Genomic DNA, 14,921 nt, shown 5'->3' with positions numbered 1-14,921 from the left:
TCGCTCTTTAGCCTCGGAATAATGCACTTGACATTTTGTAGGTCCGTGGCATTGGTTCGTCTTGTGAGCAGTTATGTTTCAAATCGAATAATGTCTTCTAGAGAAAGAGGGAAAGAAGAGTTGGGTTTGTCTGTCTGGACGCCGATCATCGTTTTCTAACATGAAATCTAGTGCCACTGAACTAGCGACGAGAATCAGCAGAGCTCTCATTTCAGCCTCCTCCAACCGCACCATCCCGGCGCGCACATGGACGGCCTCGCTCGAGCAAGCTCTCCACCGTCTCGGCTGCCGCGACCTCCTCACCCCTCAGCTCGTCGCCCGCGTGATCGACCCTTTCCTGATCCCCCACCCCTCGCTCGCCCTCGGCTTCTTCGACTGGGCTTCCCAGCAGCCCGGCTTCGCTCACGACCCCCTCGCGTACCGCTCGGTCCTCAAGTCCCTCTCCGCTTCCCGACAGTCCAACGCCGTCGAGGCCCTGTTGAAGCGGGTCAGGGCCCGCGGGATCAGCCTTGACGCCTCGGCCTACGGGCACGTCATCGCCTGTTTCGTCAGGAACAAGAGGACCCACGACGGGTTTTTGGTTTTCAGCGAGATTGGTTCGTTGGCTGGGGACGTTGGGCCCGACGTGTGTAACTTGCTTCTGGCTGCTCTCGCGTCTGATGGGCATATCGATAATGCAAGGAAGGTTTTCGATGAAATGATGCAGCGGGTTGTTCGTTTGAGCACTCTGGGATTGGGCGTGTTCTTGTGGAAGTTTTGTGGTAATGGGGAAATTTCCGAGGTTCTGAGCGCGTTAGATGAAGTTAGGATGCGTAATGCAGGGATTAACGGGTCAGTTATTGCCGTTTTGGTAGTTCATGGTCTTTGTCAAGCTTCAAGGGTATCAGAGGCTCTCTGGGTGCTGGACGAGCTGAGAAGTAGAAGCTGCAAACCTGATTTTATGGCGTATAGAATTGTTGCGGAAGCTTTTCGAGAAATGGGTGATGTGGTGCAGAAAGAGAGAGTTTTGAAGTTGAAGCGGAAGTTAGGAGTAGCTCCGAGGGCGAATGACTATAGAGAGTTTTTATTTACTCTGATTTCTGAAAGACTAATGAAGGAAGCCTCAGAGTTGGGTGAAGTCATCGTTAGTGGGGACTTTCCCCTGGAGGATGATATCCTCAATGCATTGATCGGAACAATCTCAGCTGATGATCCCCAATCAGCTATCGCCTTCTTTAGGTTCATGATTAAGAAGGGAAAGTTCCCGACCCTTTTGACATTGAGCAATTTGTGTAGGAACTTATGCAAGCACAACCAAACTGATGTACTGATGCAGGTGTATCAAGTCTTGGATTCTGGTGGTTATTTTGCTGATGCGGAGAGTTACACTGTGATGGTCTCATTTTTATGCAAGGCTGGAAAAGTAAGAGAAGCTTATGGAATCCTTCAGGTGATGAAGAAGAAAGGGTTGGGCCCAGATGTGGTTGGCTATAATTCTGTTCTGGAAGCATGTTGTCGGGAAGATCTTATACGTCCAGCAAAAAGGCTGTGGGATGAGATGTTTTCAAGTGGGTATTCTGGAGATTTTAGAACATATACTATCTTGATCAAGAAGTTCTCTGAAATAGGGCAAGTTGAAGAGGCGAGGAGGCTGTTTTACCACATGTTGGAGAAAGGGTTGGAACCAGATTCCTCAATCTACAAATCTCTCATACAAGGGCTTTGTCAAGAAGCAAACTTTGAAGTTGCCTTTAATATTTTCGATAAGTGTATTGAACAGGATCCAACTCTTGTCAGTAGTGTCCTCAGTGCATTCATCCTGTGTCTCTGCAGAAAAGGTAAAGTTTTGACGAGCTCAGTAAATACTGGATTCGAGTATTCTTGATCTTATATAATTGCACCAACAGATAATGTCTTGGTTCTATGTCTTGACATGCTTGATGCAGGTGATTTTGTTACCGCTTCAAAGTTGCTCCAACGTTTCAATTGTGATTTGGGCAATTTAGACTCCCATGTCACTTTCCTGAAATACTTAAATGATGCGGACGAGGCGAGACTTGCCCTTGAACACATGAAATGGATTAGGGAAAACTCTTCTCTGATGATGAATCGTATTTCATCAGAACTTGTATTCCTAGTTTCTTCTGCGTCTAAATCGGAACCAATCTTGAACTGGCTTGACAGAATGCAAGCGAAGGAATTGCCTGGCGGTCAATAATACCTCTCTGTAGCGATATTTTTTGTTTTTATTATCTTCGCTATCGTCGTACCATGATTCGTTCCAGCATCTCATAAGTCACAAAGTGACTGGCAATTTTGCTCCTGAATGTTTGAAGAGTGAAAGTTGAAGTTTGTACTTTTTGCACTTTATTTAAACTGTGCATATGGTACTAAAATAATTTCTCGGACTTGCCAATCTGTGTTACCTTCTAGATGGAACAGCTTTGAGAGCAAGCAATCGAGACATTAGTTACATGTTAACTGATGCAACTTTACAATGCTCTACTTGTTTCTCCCATTTAAAGTTTTCAACTAGCCTATCTCCAGCAGCTTTTTGCCATTATAGGCAATTGCTTATGTTAGATCGTGTTCATCATGCACTGAAAATGAATAATTAGGGAGATGCAAAGCTGTTTTCTTTTCCAAGTTTAGTCCGAATCTGAAAGCTATAAAGAAAATTCAGGATATCCTTGAAGATGCGAAAACCAATTAGTGAGAAATCAAAAGTCAGATTTTACAAGAGGTAAATTTATAAACTCTTGAAAGTTACGAACCGTCATTCAAAGAGTAAATTTTTAGTACAACCAAATTCCCACCGAACAGAAGACTTATAAATCCAATCAAATCCAAAGAGGTGCCAAGAGGATGTCGTTCATTTTCCGTTGAGTTCCAGGGAAGAAGTTGCAAATACACCTTAATTTAGAAGTCAATACCAAATCCGAGGACATATAAAAGTAAGAAACAAGTTTCCCACCATAAAGTCTAAGGTAGATGACAGTTCTGCGCAATTTTCTTCTTTAGCCCTAATTCATTCTCTGAGCAGCTTCCTTGGCAAGAAGCCTTTCTTTGGCCTTGGTTTTGGCTTGGGATTTTGAGCCCATGATCCCACCACCCCACTTTTTCCTGTACTCGTCGTACTTGTCATTGAAGTTAGCCTGCGGGAGCGAACGATAAGCATGACCAGCATGACTCGTAATCGAGAGAGCTATGAGCATTATCTTCATATGTACTCTAGAGAGGCAGGAGTTCATACCTTAATAGCCTCCAGGATTTTGCTGAACACCAACTTGTCCTCATTTTTCACAGTTGTCAGGCACATAACAGAGGCAGTTTTCTCGTGGACAATCTGCCAAAGATACAGTTTTCATTTAACACAGATGGGTGATTCCCAAATCTGTAAACTAGACAATGAGATCATAGTATAATTACCGTGCCCAAACGGGCCTTGCCCTTCACGATACAGTATGGAATTTCCATTTTCCTGCATAATGCCGGGAGCCACACAACCAGCTCTATTGGGTCCACATCATGAGCGATAACTACCAATTGTGCCTTGTTCTGGAAGGATTTTCTTTGAGTTAGATTCATCTCCCAACTTAGGAATAGTTGAGAGGTGCATCAGAGAAGAAAATGAAGAAAAGAACGATTTGATGGATCGAATAATTGGAGGACCAGCTCAATAAGGTAAGTGACATGATTAAGGCCATATTTCACAACGATTGGTTTTCTGGCCTCAGAAGTTTTCCCTTCTGCCTTAGCCTGAGCCTCTTTTAGGAGCCTCTCCTTCTTTGCTGCCTTATCCTCAGGCCTATACTTGAGAAGCATCTTGCATAGGTTTGTCGCTGCAGCAATTTAAAATGGATGAATTAATTCCATGAACAAAATGAAACAAGATGGCAGATATATGCACACTAAAGCAAAAATTGAAACAGAGAGAAGAAGAACAAAACCAAATGGTGAAAATGTACTCTAAGAGAATGCTGTATTTTGAGACAAATGGATCAGCTACCAAATCAAACTCAAATACCGAACACAGCCACACTTGCCAACAGTGATCAGCAGAAAGACTAAACAGAATAAAAGAAAAATAGCAAGATGTAAAACAACCAGATTACAAAAACTTGGCAAGTAGAGCTCAAGCACTAAGTGAAAACATCTACAAGACAAGCTTCAAACCATTTGATTCGAGATCAAATGCAGAACTCACATTTTTCCATCTATTTGACTCAAGAATCAAATTACTGGTGTAGGTAAAAGCAAACACGACGAATGGCGAGTTCCATGCAAAGAGAACTGAAAGTGCAACCACCATTACCATCCATTGGCTAGGCATTACATTTAGTAGTTCGTATCACAAGCAAATCCACGATACAAGTGAAGAACCAGCAAGAGACATTCATCCCTCATGAAGAAACTTTTGGTGCGCATCACAAAACTTAACTCAAAATGAACTTCAAATTGTTAGCTAAACATATTAATGCAGCATTTTGGATCCAGGTAGACACGATCAACCCTAGAACAAATGCATGCAGTGATAATGATCGCATTCAAACAAAACCACAAGCCAGGTCTTCGAAAGACATTAGCCATCCACATATCTTGTATTAACAACCACAAGAAAAGAACAGAATCCATACCCAGGTTCTTGTCAAGTCTTGGTGAACTGGTTCAAAGCCGGTGGAACCTTCAACCTCTGCTTCAGAATCCTCCTCTTCCTCTGAATTTGAACAGTCTTAGGGAATTTCACGAACTGGGTCAAATCCCTCTTCGGCGGGAGCGTGCCGCCGATCCCAAATTGCTTCGGCCGCTTCTCGAACAAAGGGTTCACAACTTTCTCCTGTAAAACCACAGAATTGGCAAAAAAAAGATGGGAACGTTGCGCGAAAACAGTAGCTCTCAAAACATAACCGGGACGCCTCGTATGCAAATACCTGCTTCTTCTTCACAGCCACCGGAGCTTTCCCGCTTCTTTTAGGAGCCTTCAGATGAGCAAGATTGCAAAAATGTGACAAGAATGAGAATCAAATAATGAACACAACCCACCATGGGTAGTTCAGTTGGTTAGGGCGTACTTGGGATTGTGTGGTTAGGCGCACTGGTTCCAGGTTCGATTCCCCAGCTGAGCACTTGTGATTTAAGTGGGGGGCCATGGCGGTGGGTTGCTGTGCTAGTCTCCCCCGAGGAATAGTCGAGATCCGCGCAAGCTGGCCCGGACACCTCGGTTACCAAAAAAAAAAAAATTGATGAACACAAATATCACCCTAATGCAGTTTTAGACTAGACTCAGCTCTCAAACGGGTCGTTACATCAACATGCGCTCTAGCCAAAACAAAAAGAAGCGCATAGAATTTAGTCCGCGGCCTAAGAAGCTCAATCTGATCAATCATAGTGCAAAATAACATTGCAAGATGGATCTTTTAAAAGTTGCTGAAACAAAAAAAAAGTTTGAATTGTAAAGAGTTGACAAGATTCAACGACAAACACACAGAGAGAGATCACCATGAGAGGAGATGTGTGGGAGTTGCAAGCTCTTGCCCGGCAGTGGCGAGGAGCAACAAGAACCCTGTGAAGGGTTTTTGCCCGAGCGTTCCACGAGGGCAAGTCTTTGTTAAGAAACAGGAAAGAGTTTGGAGAAACATAATTTGAAGCCAACGCTTCCTACTGTTTGTGCAACACTTATGGAAATATTCTAAATAAGACCATAAAGTGCGCTCATTTTATGAAAAAAAAGGTTTGAAGTCGACCCTTATTTCAAATAAGGGTCTGAATTGACCATGATAGTTTCAAATTAGGGCCAAAAGACTAAATATTCTAACCAATTAAGGGCATTTTTATTCAACTTAAATTAAAATTTTAAAATTTTTAAAAAATGCTACCCCATCACCGGTGGAAAGTCGGCCATGGCCGACGGCCCTCCCCAGATTCAGGAGACAGTCACAATTGGGCAAGAGCCGATGAGGCCCTAGGGACCCCATCGGCCATGGCTGACACCCCACCAGCAATGAGGGCAACGGCCACAAGCGGAGGGCCTTGGTTTTTTTTTTTGCGTGTTTTTTTTAAGTCTTAGCTTTTTTTGTCTTTTTTTTAGTTTGTCTTTTTCATGAAAAAAATTGAATGTTTTCACCTAATTTAATTAAAGATTCTTTGTAAAAATTAGGTTCCTAGTCAAAATGACATCGTTTTAGAACTTTAGCGAACCTTAACGTCACATGGGAGAGATATTATTTAAAAAAAATACTTAACACAAAATCGAGTCCTAGGCGAAGCCCTCGCCGGCCGCCGGCCCAAGTCCTTACTGGTCGTGAGTGAGACAATCCTCGCCAGATTTGGCAAGGGTCGCCCTTACTCGTGGTTGGTGAGGGTTGCCCAGGTAAGGCCAAGTCTCGTCCAGCTCTCTTTGGGTATCGCCGGTGGCCGGCCACAGCCCGAAAAAAAAAAAAACATTAAAAGGAAAAAAGAAAGAAAAAAAGACACATCACACTCAATCAAAATATTTTCCATCGATAACACCTCTGTATCCGTGTTTTATATAACATGATTACGTAACATATATTTGCTCGTACAACATCGCGACATTATATACTGTATACAGGTGGGCCGACCTGATATTACTAATTGCTTCGTTTCTTATTTAATATTTGTAAATTAGCTACAAAATTATATTAGTAGAAAATAAATTTATAAACTGTAGTTGTTTTTTCTTTTTGAGTGGAAAGCCTTCTTCAGTTCTTCTAAGGGCCCGTTTGGTAACGTGCCAAATAGTGAAAATTTCTGTTCTTTTGTTCCCAGAAATAGTTTGGGAACAGAAATGCGTTTGGTAAACTTTTTGTTCCTCGGCACATTTTTGCAAAAATTTGTGCCGAGAAAGCTTTTGGAAAAGAAACAAGAAGTAAAAAAGTTGCTTCTTGTTTCTCGGACAATTTTGAGAATCGGTTTTTTTCTTTTTTTCATTTCTTATTTTGTGTGTTGTTCTTCCCGGGCCGAGCCGGCCGCCTGCCGCCGGCTCTCCGGCGGCCGGCGCGACCGCCATCAGCCAGTGGCGGCGAGGGCGTCACGGCCCTCGCCGGCCGCCGGCGAGGCGAGGGTCGCCTCGCGGCGAGGGCGAGGGCCGGACCTCGCCGCCCGGGCGAGGCGACCTCGCCCGGATCGAGCGAGGCCGAGCCTCGCCGTCCGTCGCGACGGCGAGGTCGGCCTCGCCAGATCCGGGCGAGGCCGAGCCTCGCCGTCTCCGGGCGAGGCCGTCTCGGGCGAGGCCGCCTCGCCCGGCGGCGAGGGTCCGGCCTCGCTCCTTGCTTGGCGAGGGCGACCCTCGCCTCCGCCGGCCGCCGGCGAGGTCCGTGATGCCCTCGCGGCCACGGGCGTGGCCGGTCAGCGGCGACGGCCATGGCCAAAGAAGAAAGTAGAAAAAAAAAATTAAACAATTCAAAATATTATTAAAATATTATTTGGGAACAGAAATTTTGTGTAGTTACCAAACGCATTTTTGTTCTTTTCTACTCTAGAAATAGAAATTTTGGACATTTATCAAATGCCTTTAAATACTCAGAAATTGTTTCCGGGCACAGAATCAAAAAAAATCATTTCTGTTCAGGAATAGCGCCCGGGCACATAATGGTATTCATGCGCGCCGTAATTGAAGCCAAGAACAACCACCTCCGTCATCGTCACCAGCAACTTCAAGCAGCAACAGGCTCAGCTTCGAAGCCATTACTCTCTCTCTCTCTCTCTGCGTACCTGCTCGACTGCATCCATGGACAATCGCAACGTGGTCGTCTGCGACAATGGCACCGGGGTAACCTTCTCCTCCCTCCCCCTCTTCTTCTTCTTCCCCTCTTTCTCGCGGTTGCTACGCTCGCTGTGGCTGTACGCGCGGCTCTCGCTCTTCCATTTTGATCTGGGTGTTCCGATCGCGACCCGATTGATCATACGACCCCTCGAAGCGAAATTCATGGATTAGTTTCGTTTTGATGAGGCTTCGACAAGTGGGTTTCCTGCGATCCGGTTGTCGGATTCAGATTCGTGTCCTGGCGCGATCCCGGACAGAGAACCGGTTTCCTTTGACGCATTTTTGCTTCGGTTGAGCTCCCTTTCGCTGTTTGTTCCAATTTGTTGTCCGTTGCTGTTGCTGTTGATGTTGATATTGATGTTGATGGTGGAGCCTTGGCACGCTTTGGTGACGCATGAACTGAGTACAGAAGCTGACTTTTGTCTGGTGCAGTATGTCAAGTGTGGTTTCGCGGGAGAGAATTTCCCCACGTCCGTGTTCCCGTGCATGGTGGGAAGACCTATGCTTCGGTACGAGGAGTCGCTGACAGAACAAGAGCTGAAGGTGAAAATGTTTTCTTTTCGGTAAAGTTCACCAATTTATGTATAACCATGTTAGCGAAGAAAGGATGCCGTAAGGGGTTTATGAATCTTGACTGTTTTAGCAATTACTCGCATCTGTGGTGACAGGTTCATTTTGACGTGTTTTCCAATTCTCTGAATCTTCTGAAAGGATTTGTGCTAGGTGGATGATGTGTATTCTTAAGGAGTTTGTGCATTTATGGGATATTCTCATTGTTTTCCAGGATATTATTGTCGGAGAAGCATGTGCTGACTTGCGGAATCAACTGGATATATCATATCCCGTAAATAATGGCATTGTGCAAAATTGGGACGATATGGGTCATGTCTGGGATCACACATTTTACAACGAATTGAAGGTTGATGTTCCTTGGCTTCTGCTAACTGCCATGCTATGCTTAAGCTCCATTATTTACACCTAGTGCAATAACAACTATGAATTCCGACTTCCACTTGTGTGTCTCATTTACAGATAAACCCTGCAGAATGTAAGATATTACTTACCGATCCACCTCTTAATCCCTCAAAGAATCGTGAGAAAATGGTTAGTGCTGTCTTATTACTTTAGTATTCTTCACGCGCTCTTCCCCATCTTATTATCACTGTATGTACTTACATCTGAGTTGACGTCAGGTTTACTTGGTTTTGTAGGTAGAGACAATGTTCGAGAAGTACAACTTTGCTGGTGTCTTCATACAAATTCAGGCTGTGCTGACATTGTATGCTCAAGGTTCTTATGAGGATCTAAATATTGAGTAGCAATTAGGCATCTCTTTTTAATTAACACAACCTGCATTATGAATAGTGACATGCAAAATCCATCGTCACTGCAGGAGGAACATGCCACAGGTGAAACCTAGTGGTTGTCTCTGATCAGATATTATTCTTATTGATGCATTACACGATAGTCCTGCTTTTTCAGGATAAGCTTAGTATACTTTCTGCAGATTCCTCTTTTGTTAACTCAAATGGTCACAGGTTTGCTGACTGGATTGGTTATTGACTCTGGTGATGGCGTCACTCATGTGGTAAACAACTGGAGAACACTTGTTCAATTTCTTTGTCGTGAACTTTCTGTGATTTTTTTAGGTACTCTTGCTAGTGTGAGCTCTTTTTGGATTGAAAATGCATCGGTGAGTGTGCAAGTGTGGGCACATACTCATCTTGTACAGATATGACCCTATCTTTCCTTGTAGCTGATCTTTACTCCATTTTCAGCATCTGTTACATCTTCACCTTTCCTCTTGCTTAACGAGGTAGATATATCTAAATGGCTAACACTATCTAAAATGGCAATATGTTGGATGATCTAATGTAGAAGAGTTGGTTTATGTACGTCTCGTCTTTGTAAATTTCCCGATTCTTTTGCCTGTCAAATATGCTGTAAAAACTAAGTCTGTTATGTTTGAGGGCATTCTAGGCAATCAGGTAATCTTCTGTTGTATCATAGAACATTTTTCAATCATTTTGGATTAAATATTCTGCTTGAGAAGCATGAAGCGAGGTGTAGGTAAAAGATGTAAAGGTAGAATATGAGAATAACTACAGGACTGAAGCATCTCTGCTTGAAAAATGTTCTTCAGGTTCCTGTTGTTGATGGTTATTCATTCCCTCATCTTACAAAACGCATGAACGTAGCTGGTCGGCACATAACTTCCTATCTAGTTGATTTACTTTCACGGAGAGGGTGAGGGCAATTCAAGTATTATTTATAAGTCTTTTTGCATCTTTCCCTCTGCTCGACATTAATTGAGTGTTTCGACTTTCTTCTGAAGGTATGCAATGAATAGAACTGCTGATTTTGAGACTGTCAGAGAAATTAAAGAGAAGCTTTGCTACATAAGGTTAAAAAAGCACTTATAGTATATGGTGAATTTTGTGGGGTTGCTTTATCATGCTTGATATAGTCAAACTTGTGTCAGTTATGATTACAAGAGGGAGTACCAACTGGGACTTGAGACTACCATTCTCGTTAAGCATTACACTGTAAGTGAATTCTTACTCGGCAGAAGTCATGATACAGGCAATATAATATTCCATTGAGCTGCCATTTGTATGCACTCACCTGATTTAAAATGCTTGCATGGGATGGTCTTCAGCAGCTCTACAATCTCGTGTAGTTAGACAATTTTTTTTGCTTCTCTTTGTTCTGTTTTTTGGTACCGAGCTAGATGTTCGATCGATGAGCTGTTTTAATTGTTTATATTATAGTGCTTGTTTTTTGGTGTGATTTTGAGCTTTAGATACTGTGCTTCTAGTTAAGGCTAGTAGGAATTTGACATCAAATTATTGGTAAATCTATCCTGCTTAGTTGCCAGATGGAAGGGTTATTAAAGTTGGCACTGAAAGATTCCAAGCCCCAGAAGCTCTGTTCACCCCAGTAAGTCGCTACCCCTCTCTGCAGTCAATTCTCTTGAGACTTTTACAATCCTCATGTTCTTTTAAGGTCACCCTTTCTGCTATTTTTTTGTGGTTAAAGCCACATTCCGGGGTCTTACATTGCTGAAATGCAGCCATTGGCTTCAACTAATCGTTTGGTATAGATTAGTGGGTTGGGCTGGTAGTTTAATCTAATATTGGTCGTTTAAGTACTTCAGCAGCGGAGTGGCTGTTATGTCTATGGTTTATGGCAGCTAAGGGTTTACGCTGGAGTCAATGAACCATCTAGGCATATTTTGGCATATTTTTGTTTTACCTCATCCTGCTAGTCTTTAACAAGCTGAAAATTTTGAATCCACATAGCTATTATAGTAGTCAGCATGCAATGGTTTCAAAGGTGTTACTAATTATATTAAGCTTCTCAATTATGGCAGCATGCATGCGTTTTGTAGGTTCACAGCCCATTAGCTAATTCATTTCTCATACTTGCATGCTTATGCAAACAGGACCTTATCTTTGAATCATCAACTGTGCTACTGGTTTGTCTAATTATGCAACCTTCTCGCTGTTGAGAGTTGAGCCACAAAACTTAGTCCATAACTAGACAGCCAAACCATTGCATACTGTATAATTGTCCTAAAGGAGAAGTAAAGGTGAGCTACATATTAATTTGTTAAAACTTCAATGTCAAACACCTGCAATGTTTCAAAACATACAAAGGGTAACGTTAAAGCAATTCATAATTTTTTAGAACGTCAAATATCCACATTTATTCTTCATTTTCTGAAATTTTAGAGGGAATGTAGAAAGGACTTTTATGAGCTGAGACAAATGTACCCATGTTAGTGCGAGTTCATTAGAGGATGTGAAATCAAATAATATAGCTCCTTTGGAATTTATTAGATGGTGCTTTGACGTTGATCATTCTTCATTAGATTTTATGAGTTTTGCACCAAATTATATGTTCTCTTTTTTTCTTTTGAGTGGTGCAGGAACTCATAGATGTCGAAGGTGATGGGATGGCTGACATGGTATTCCGCTGCATTCAGGAAATGGACATTGATAATCGTATGCTGGTATGCAAAATGAAATAAACACCTCTAAAAAATGTAGCTTACGTCATTTAGGTATTGGGCAGTAATAATATAAGTGCAGTATTATTAATAATATGAAGCCATTGTTTTAGTTCCATTTAGTGACTATACATAGTAAGTCTGAGTAATGTGCATCATTTATGTACTGTCTGTGCTTTCTCTAACTCCTTGTACATCCATGGCATGCACACTCTCCCTCACAAGCAGTATAATTTAGACGATGCTCATTAGTTAGTTCATGAGGGGCCTTTTCATACTGCAAGATTAGGCAATTTGTTTACAAGATTTTTCCAGCTTCCTGAAGAATATAATGCTGAATTTCCCATGCTATGCTCTTTGTAGCCTATATTCAGCAATCAGATGCTAGTTAACTGAACTAATTATCACAGTTGCAAAGTTTTTGCTTGTTACTGATGATTTTGATCCAAATTTGTTCTTTTTTACTTCTCATATATATCTTGTTCATCACTGCTAAGATTTATTTCCTCATTTGCAGCTCTACCAACACATTGTCTTAAGTGGAGGAAGCACCATGTATCCTGGATTACCTAGTCGGTAATTAGCTTTTACCGTTTTGAGACAAATCATGACAATGCGGCAATGCCAACAGTTTTTTGGACTATAGTAGTCTCTCTTAATTTTTTCTCGTGCATCTCACTTGTATTTCATTGATCATTCTTCTTATTGTCCTACAAACATGTCTTCAAAGAGAGAAAAATTATCAGCATCCTAGCAGTGGAAGCTAGTGAGGCATCACCTATTTCAAATTGAAATATGATAATGAGCGGCAAGATGATGATTAAAAGAAAATAAAGTGCTTTCCTTGAATAAATGGACAGCTTCATGTTCAGGCTGTGGACTTCTTTAGCAAATATTCCAATATTGAAAATAACTTTTTTTTTGCTAAAAATACTGAAAATAACTTGCTTTCCAATGATCATGTCCTTTGTAGACTTATTTATCTAAAGAGAGAGTCAATCTTTTCTTCTAGCATTAGTCCCACAAGAGATGCACCTTAAAGAGGAGATGGATTGTATCGACACTTCTGTGCAGGCAATTGCCTAGATGAGGCTAATGGTGCTGAAATTAAGTGGTTGATCTTGATTTTGTAGCCTGGGCTTTCTCCAAGATTAACGATCTATTATTATCGTTACATATATATGAAAAGTGTGCACCTTTCCTTCTGATGAATTTTGCCATGCACACCTCCAAACAAAATCTTCCATCTTGAGTTCCTCAGAATGGTTTTGACAAGAAGGCTTTTTTTTTACCATCTAATAAATGATATTGCTTGCTCGAGCATTCGTATTCCATGGAAAAAAGGGTCTTAACAAGTTTCGTGCTTTACGATTTATTCTATCCATGACACAGAATTAAACAGAGTCTCCAGGATTTCCCTCATTTTACTGGGGCTAACCTGTGTGAATACTCATTTCTGTATATTGTGGGTGATCTCCAAGGACTATATAATTACAAAAGGTTTGTTCTGTTTTAACGTTTGAATTAATAAAGTTTCGCTTTCTGTTTCAGTCTGGAGAAAGAAATACTGGATCGGTATCTGGAAGTTGTTCTCAAGGGAAATAAAGATGGCTTGAAGGTAGTCTTTTGTTTAACATAGAGCTTCAAGACCATCATTTTGCTCAATTTTCGTCTTCTATTGAGACTTTCCATTTTGTGATTACCAATATTTAGGTAAGTGCTGTTCATCATGGGTCATGCTGTCATATTTATAGAAATGTTAAGGTCCCAGATGAATTTGAACCTTGACTGAGAAAACAAGCACCTGAGGAAGTTTCTTTTCTGAGGGGATTTATCAAAGCATGGAACTCTTACTATCTACTACCATCGTAAAGGATTCTTCTTTCGTCTCTCATTGTAGAATTAGGATATGAACTGCAAGAAAAGAGGATAAGAATCTTAGAGTTCTTTCAGCACTAAATGTCATAAAATCTGCATTTGCTAGTTTACTTCCCAGGCTATGTGGATAATGGTAGTTGATTAAGGATTATTGTTCTCTTAAGCATTCATGTTTATGGATAGAACAAAATATTACAGAATAACATAATAAGTTGTTTGTGATACATTTCTTGAAATTTGAAAAGCTTTTGTCCGTAGTGATGCCTAGCAATAAGAGTATCACCATCATATGGAAGATTGACCTTTTCTTCACTCCCTAAAAGATTTTTCGTTGTTTTGATAGAAATTGCGGTTGCGTATTGAGGATCCACCACGAAGAAAGCATATGGTGTACCTGGGAGGTGCTGTACTTGCAGGAATCATGAAGGTAACCTCCTCTTGGGTTTCTGTGTTATGTTTTTCAACCCCGCCCCACCCCCCGCACCCCGACCCGAGAAAAAAAGGGAAAAATGTGAGGGAATAGTAAAGGAATAAATGAAAGCGAGGGGGGAACTGATATAAGAATAAAAGGAAAATTCTCGACATTTCAATTGTTATTTGAGGTCAAAATTATGCTGTCGTTGTGTTGTGAAGGATGCACCTGAATTCTGGATTAGCAGAGAAGAGTATCTGGAAGAAGGAATGCGTTGTCTGAGCAAGTGTGGGCAGGCATAACCCTTTAGATGCAGTTCGCTGGTACACTTTTCTGCTGGCGCCATTTGATGGGTTGATTCCTTGTGGAAAAAGATGGATTTAAGAGGAATGTGCTGCTACAAAAGAATCACCAAGCCACTCGCCCCTATACCCAGCCACTGCAGATCAAGTTCACTATTCTGTAATTCCAACAAATTCTAGTGCCCAACCCAAAAGGGGCATACAGGATGAAGATATTTACATGAGATAGGAAGGCTTATAATTACATCTTTGCTGTCTATACAGTTTTGTATTTGCCAGTGCTGGGAATTCTTACCAACTGACTTCTCGATAATGGCTTGCAGGGATTGTACATATTTGTTTGTCTGTTACTTTTTAAAGAAAATCCACCTGCTCTGCTGAAATGTAGTTGGTTGGAAGGGCTTGCTTGCAGTCGAACATGCGCTGTATTTTTCATTTAGGTGGCATTTAGATGTACGTGATATTTTGGTATATACCATATAGATATATACGCTTAACAACAAGGAAGAAATTGAAATAACCCAGTTTAAGTGACGTTCATATCAGAATGCT

The 14,921-nt window shown here is 41.6% G+C and overlaps 2 protein-coding genes and 1 pseudogene across 6 annotated transcripts; 2 read left to right on the top strand and 1 right to left on the bottom strand.

Moving 5' to 3' along the window:
• The first annotated feature begins 105 nt into the window (after window positions 1–105).
• Window positions 106–2,349, top strand: LOC130138525 (pentatricopeptide repeat-containing protein At5g14080-like). The gene is made up of 2 exons (XM_056312766.1): window positions 106–1,817; window positions 1,926–2,349. Exons 1-2 carry the CDS (start codon window positions 161–163, stop codon window positions 2,195–2,197), a joined length of 1,929 nt encoding a protein of 642 aa, XP_056168741.1. The 5' UTR covers window positions 106–160; the 3' UTR covers window positions 2,198–2,349.
• Window positions 2,350–2,777: 428 nt separating this feature from the next.
• On the bottom strand, window positions 2,778–5,590 carry LOC115667250 (60S ribosomal protein L7a-2-like; annotated as a pseudogene).
• A 2,025-nt stretch (window positions 5,591–7,615) lies between these two features.
• On the top strand, window positions 7,616–14,702 carry LOC115680247 (actin-related protein 2). 5 transcript variants are annotated; one of them, XM_056312770.1, is made up of 16 exons: window positions 7,616–7,771; window positions 8,198–8,308; window positions 8,550–8,684; window positions 8,798–8,869; window positions 8,977–9,044; window positions 9,131–9,174; window positions 9,304–9,353; window positions 9,909–10,012; window positions 10,101–10,169; window positions 10,248–10,311; window positions 10,637–10,705; window positions 11,697–11,780; window positions 12,295–12,353; window positions 13,329–13,395; window positions 13,999–14,082; window positions 14,289–14,702. In XM_056312770.1, exons 1-16 carry the CDS (start codon window positions 7,730–7,732, stop codon window positions 14,367–14,369), a joined length of 1,203 nt encoding a protein of 400 aa, XP_056168745.1. In that variant the 5' UTR covers window positions 7,616–7,729; the 3' UTR covers window positions 14,370–14,702. The 5 variants fall into 5 exon arrangements, with proteins under 5 accessions (XP_056168745.1, XP_056168743.1, XP_056168746.1 ...); XM_056312768.1 differs by having other exon boundaries at window positions 10,637–10,771; XM_056312771.1 differs by lacking the exon at window positions 10,637–10,705.
• Window positions 14,703–14,921: the final 219 nt, after the last annotated feature.

The sequence above is a fragment of the Syzygium oleosum genome, unplaced genomic scaffold (assembly GCF_021117445.2).
Source record: "Syzygium oleosum isolate NSW1041296 unplaced genomic scaffold, Sole_v2.1 Sole_v2.06, whole genome shotgun sequence".
NCBI lineage: Eukaryota > Viridiplantae > Streptophyta > Magnoliopsida > Myrtales > Myrtaceae > Syzygium > Syzygium oleosum.
Note: the sequence above shows the minus strand (reverse complement) of the source record. Positions and strands in the feature narration are given on the sequence as shown.

Excerpts from the sequence above, each read along its gene's own strand:
- LOC130138525 (XM_056312766.1), top strand. The coding sequence starts at position 161 with ATGAAATCTAGTGCCACTGAACTAGCGACGAGAATCAGCAGAGCTCTC. Across the intron at positions 1,818-1,925 it reads CCTGTGTCTCTGCAGAAAAG|GTGATTTTGTTACCGCTTCA; the intron begins GTAAAGTTTTGA and ends TGCTTGATGCAG.
- LOC115680247 (XM_056312768.1), top strand. The coding sequence starts at position 7,730 with ATGGACAATCGCAACGTGGTCGTCTGCGACAATGGCACCGGG. Across the intron at positions 7,772-8,197 it reads TCTGCGACAATGGCACCGGG|TATGTCAAGTGTGGTTTCGC; the intron begins GTAACCTTCTCC and ends TGTCTGGTGCAG. Across the intron at positions 11,781-12,294 it reads ACATTGATAATCGTATGCTG|CTCTACCAACACATTGTCTT; the intron begins GTATGCAAAATG and ends CCTCATTTGCAG.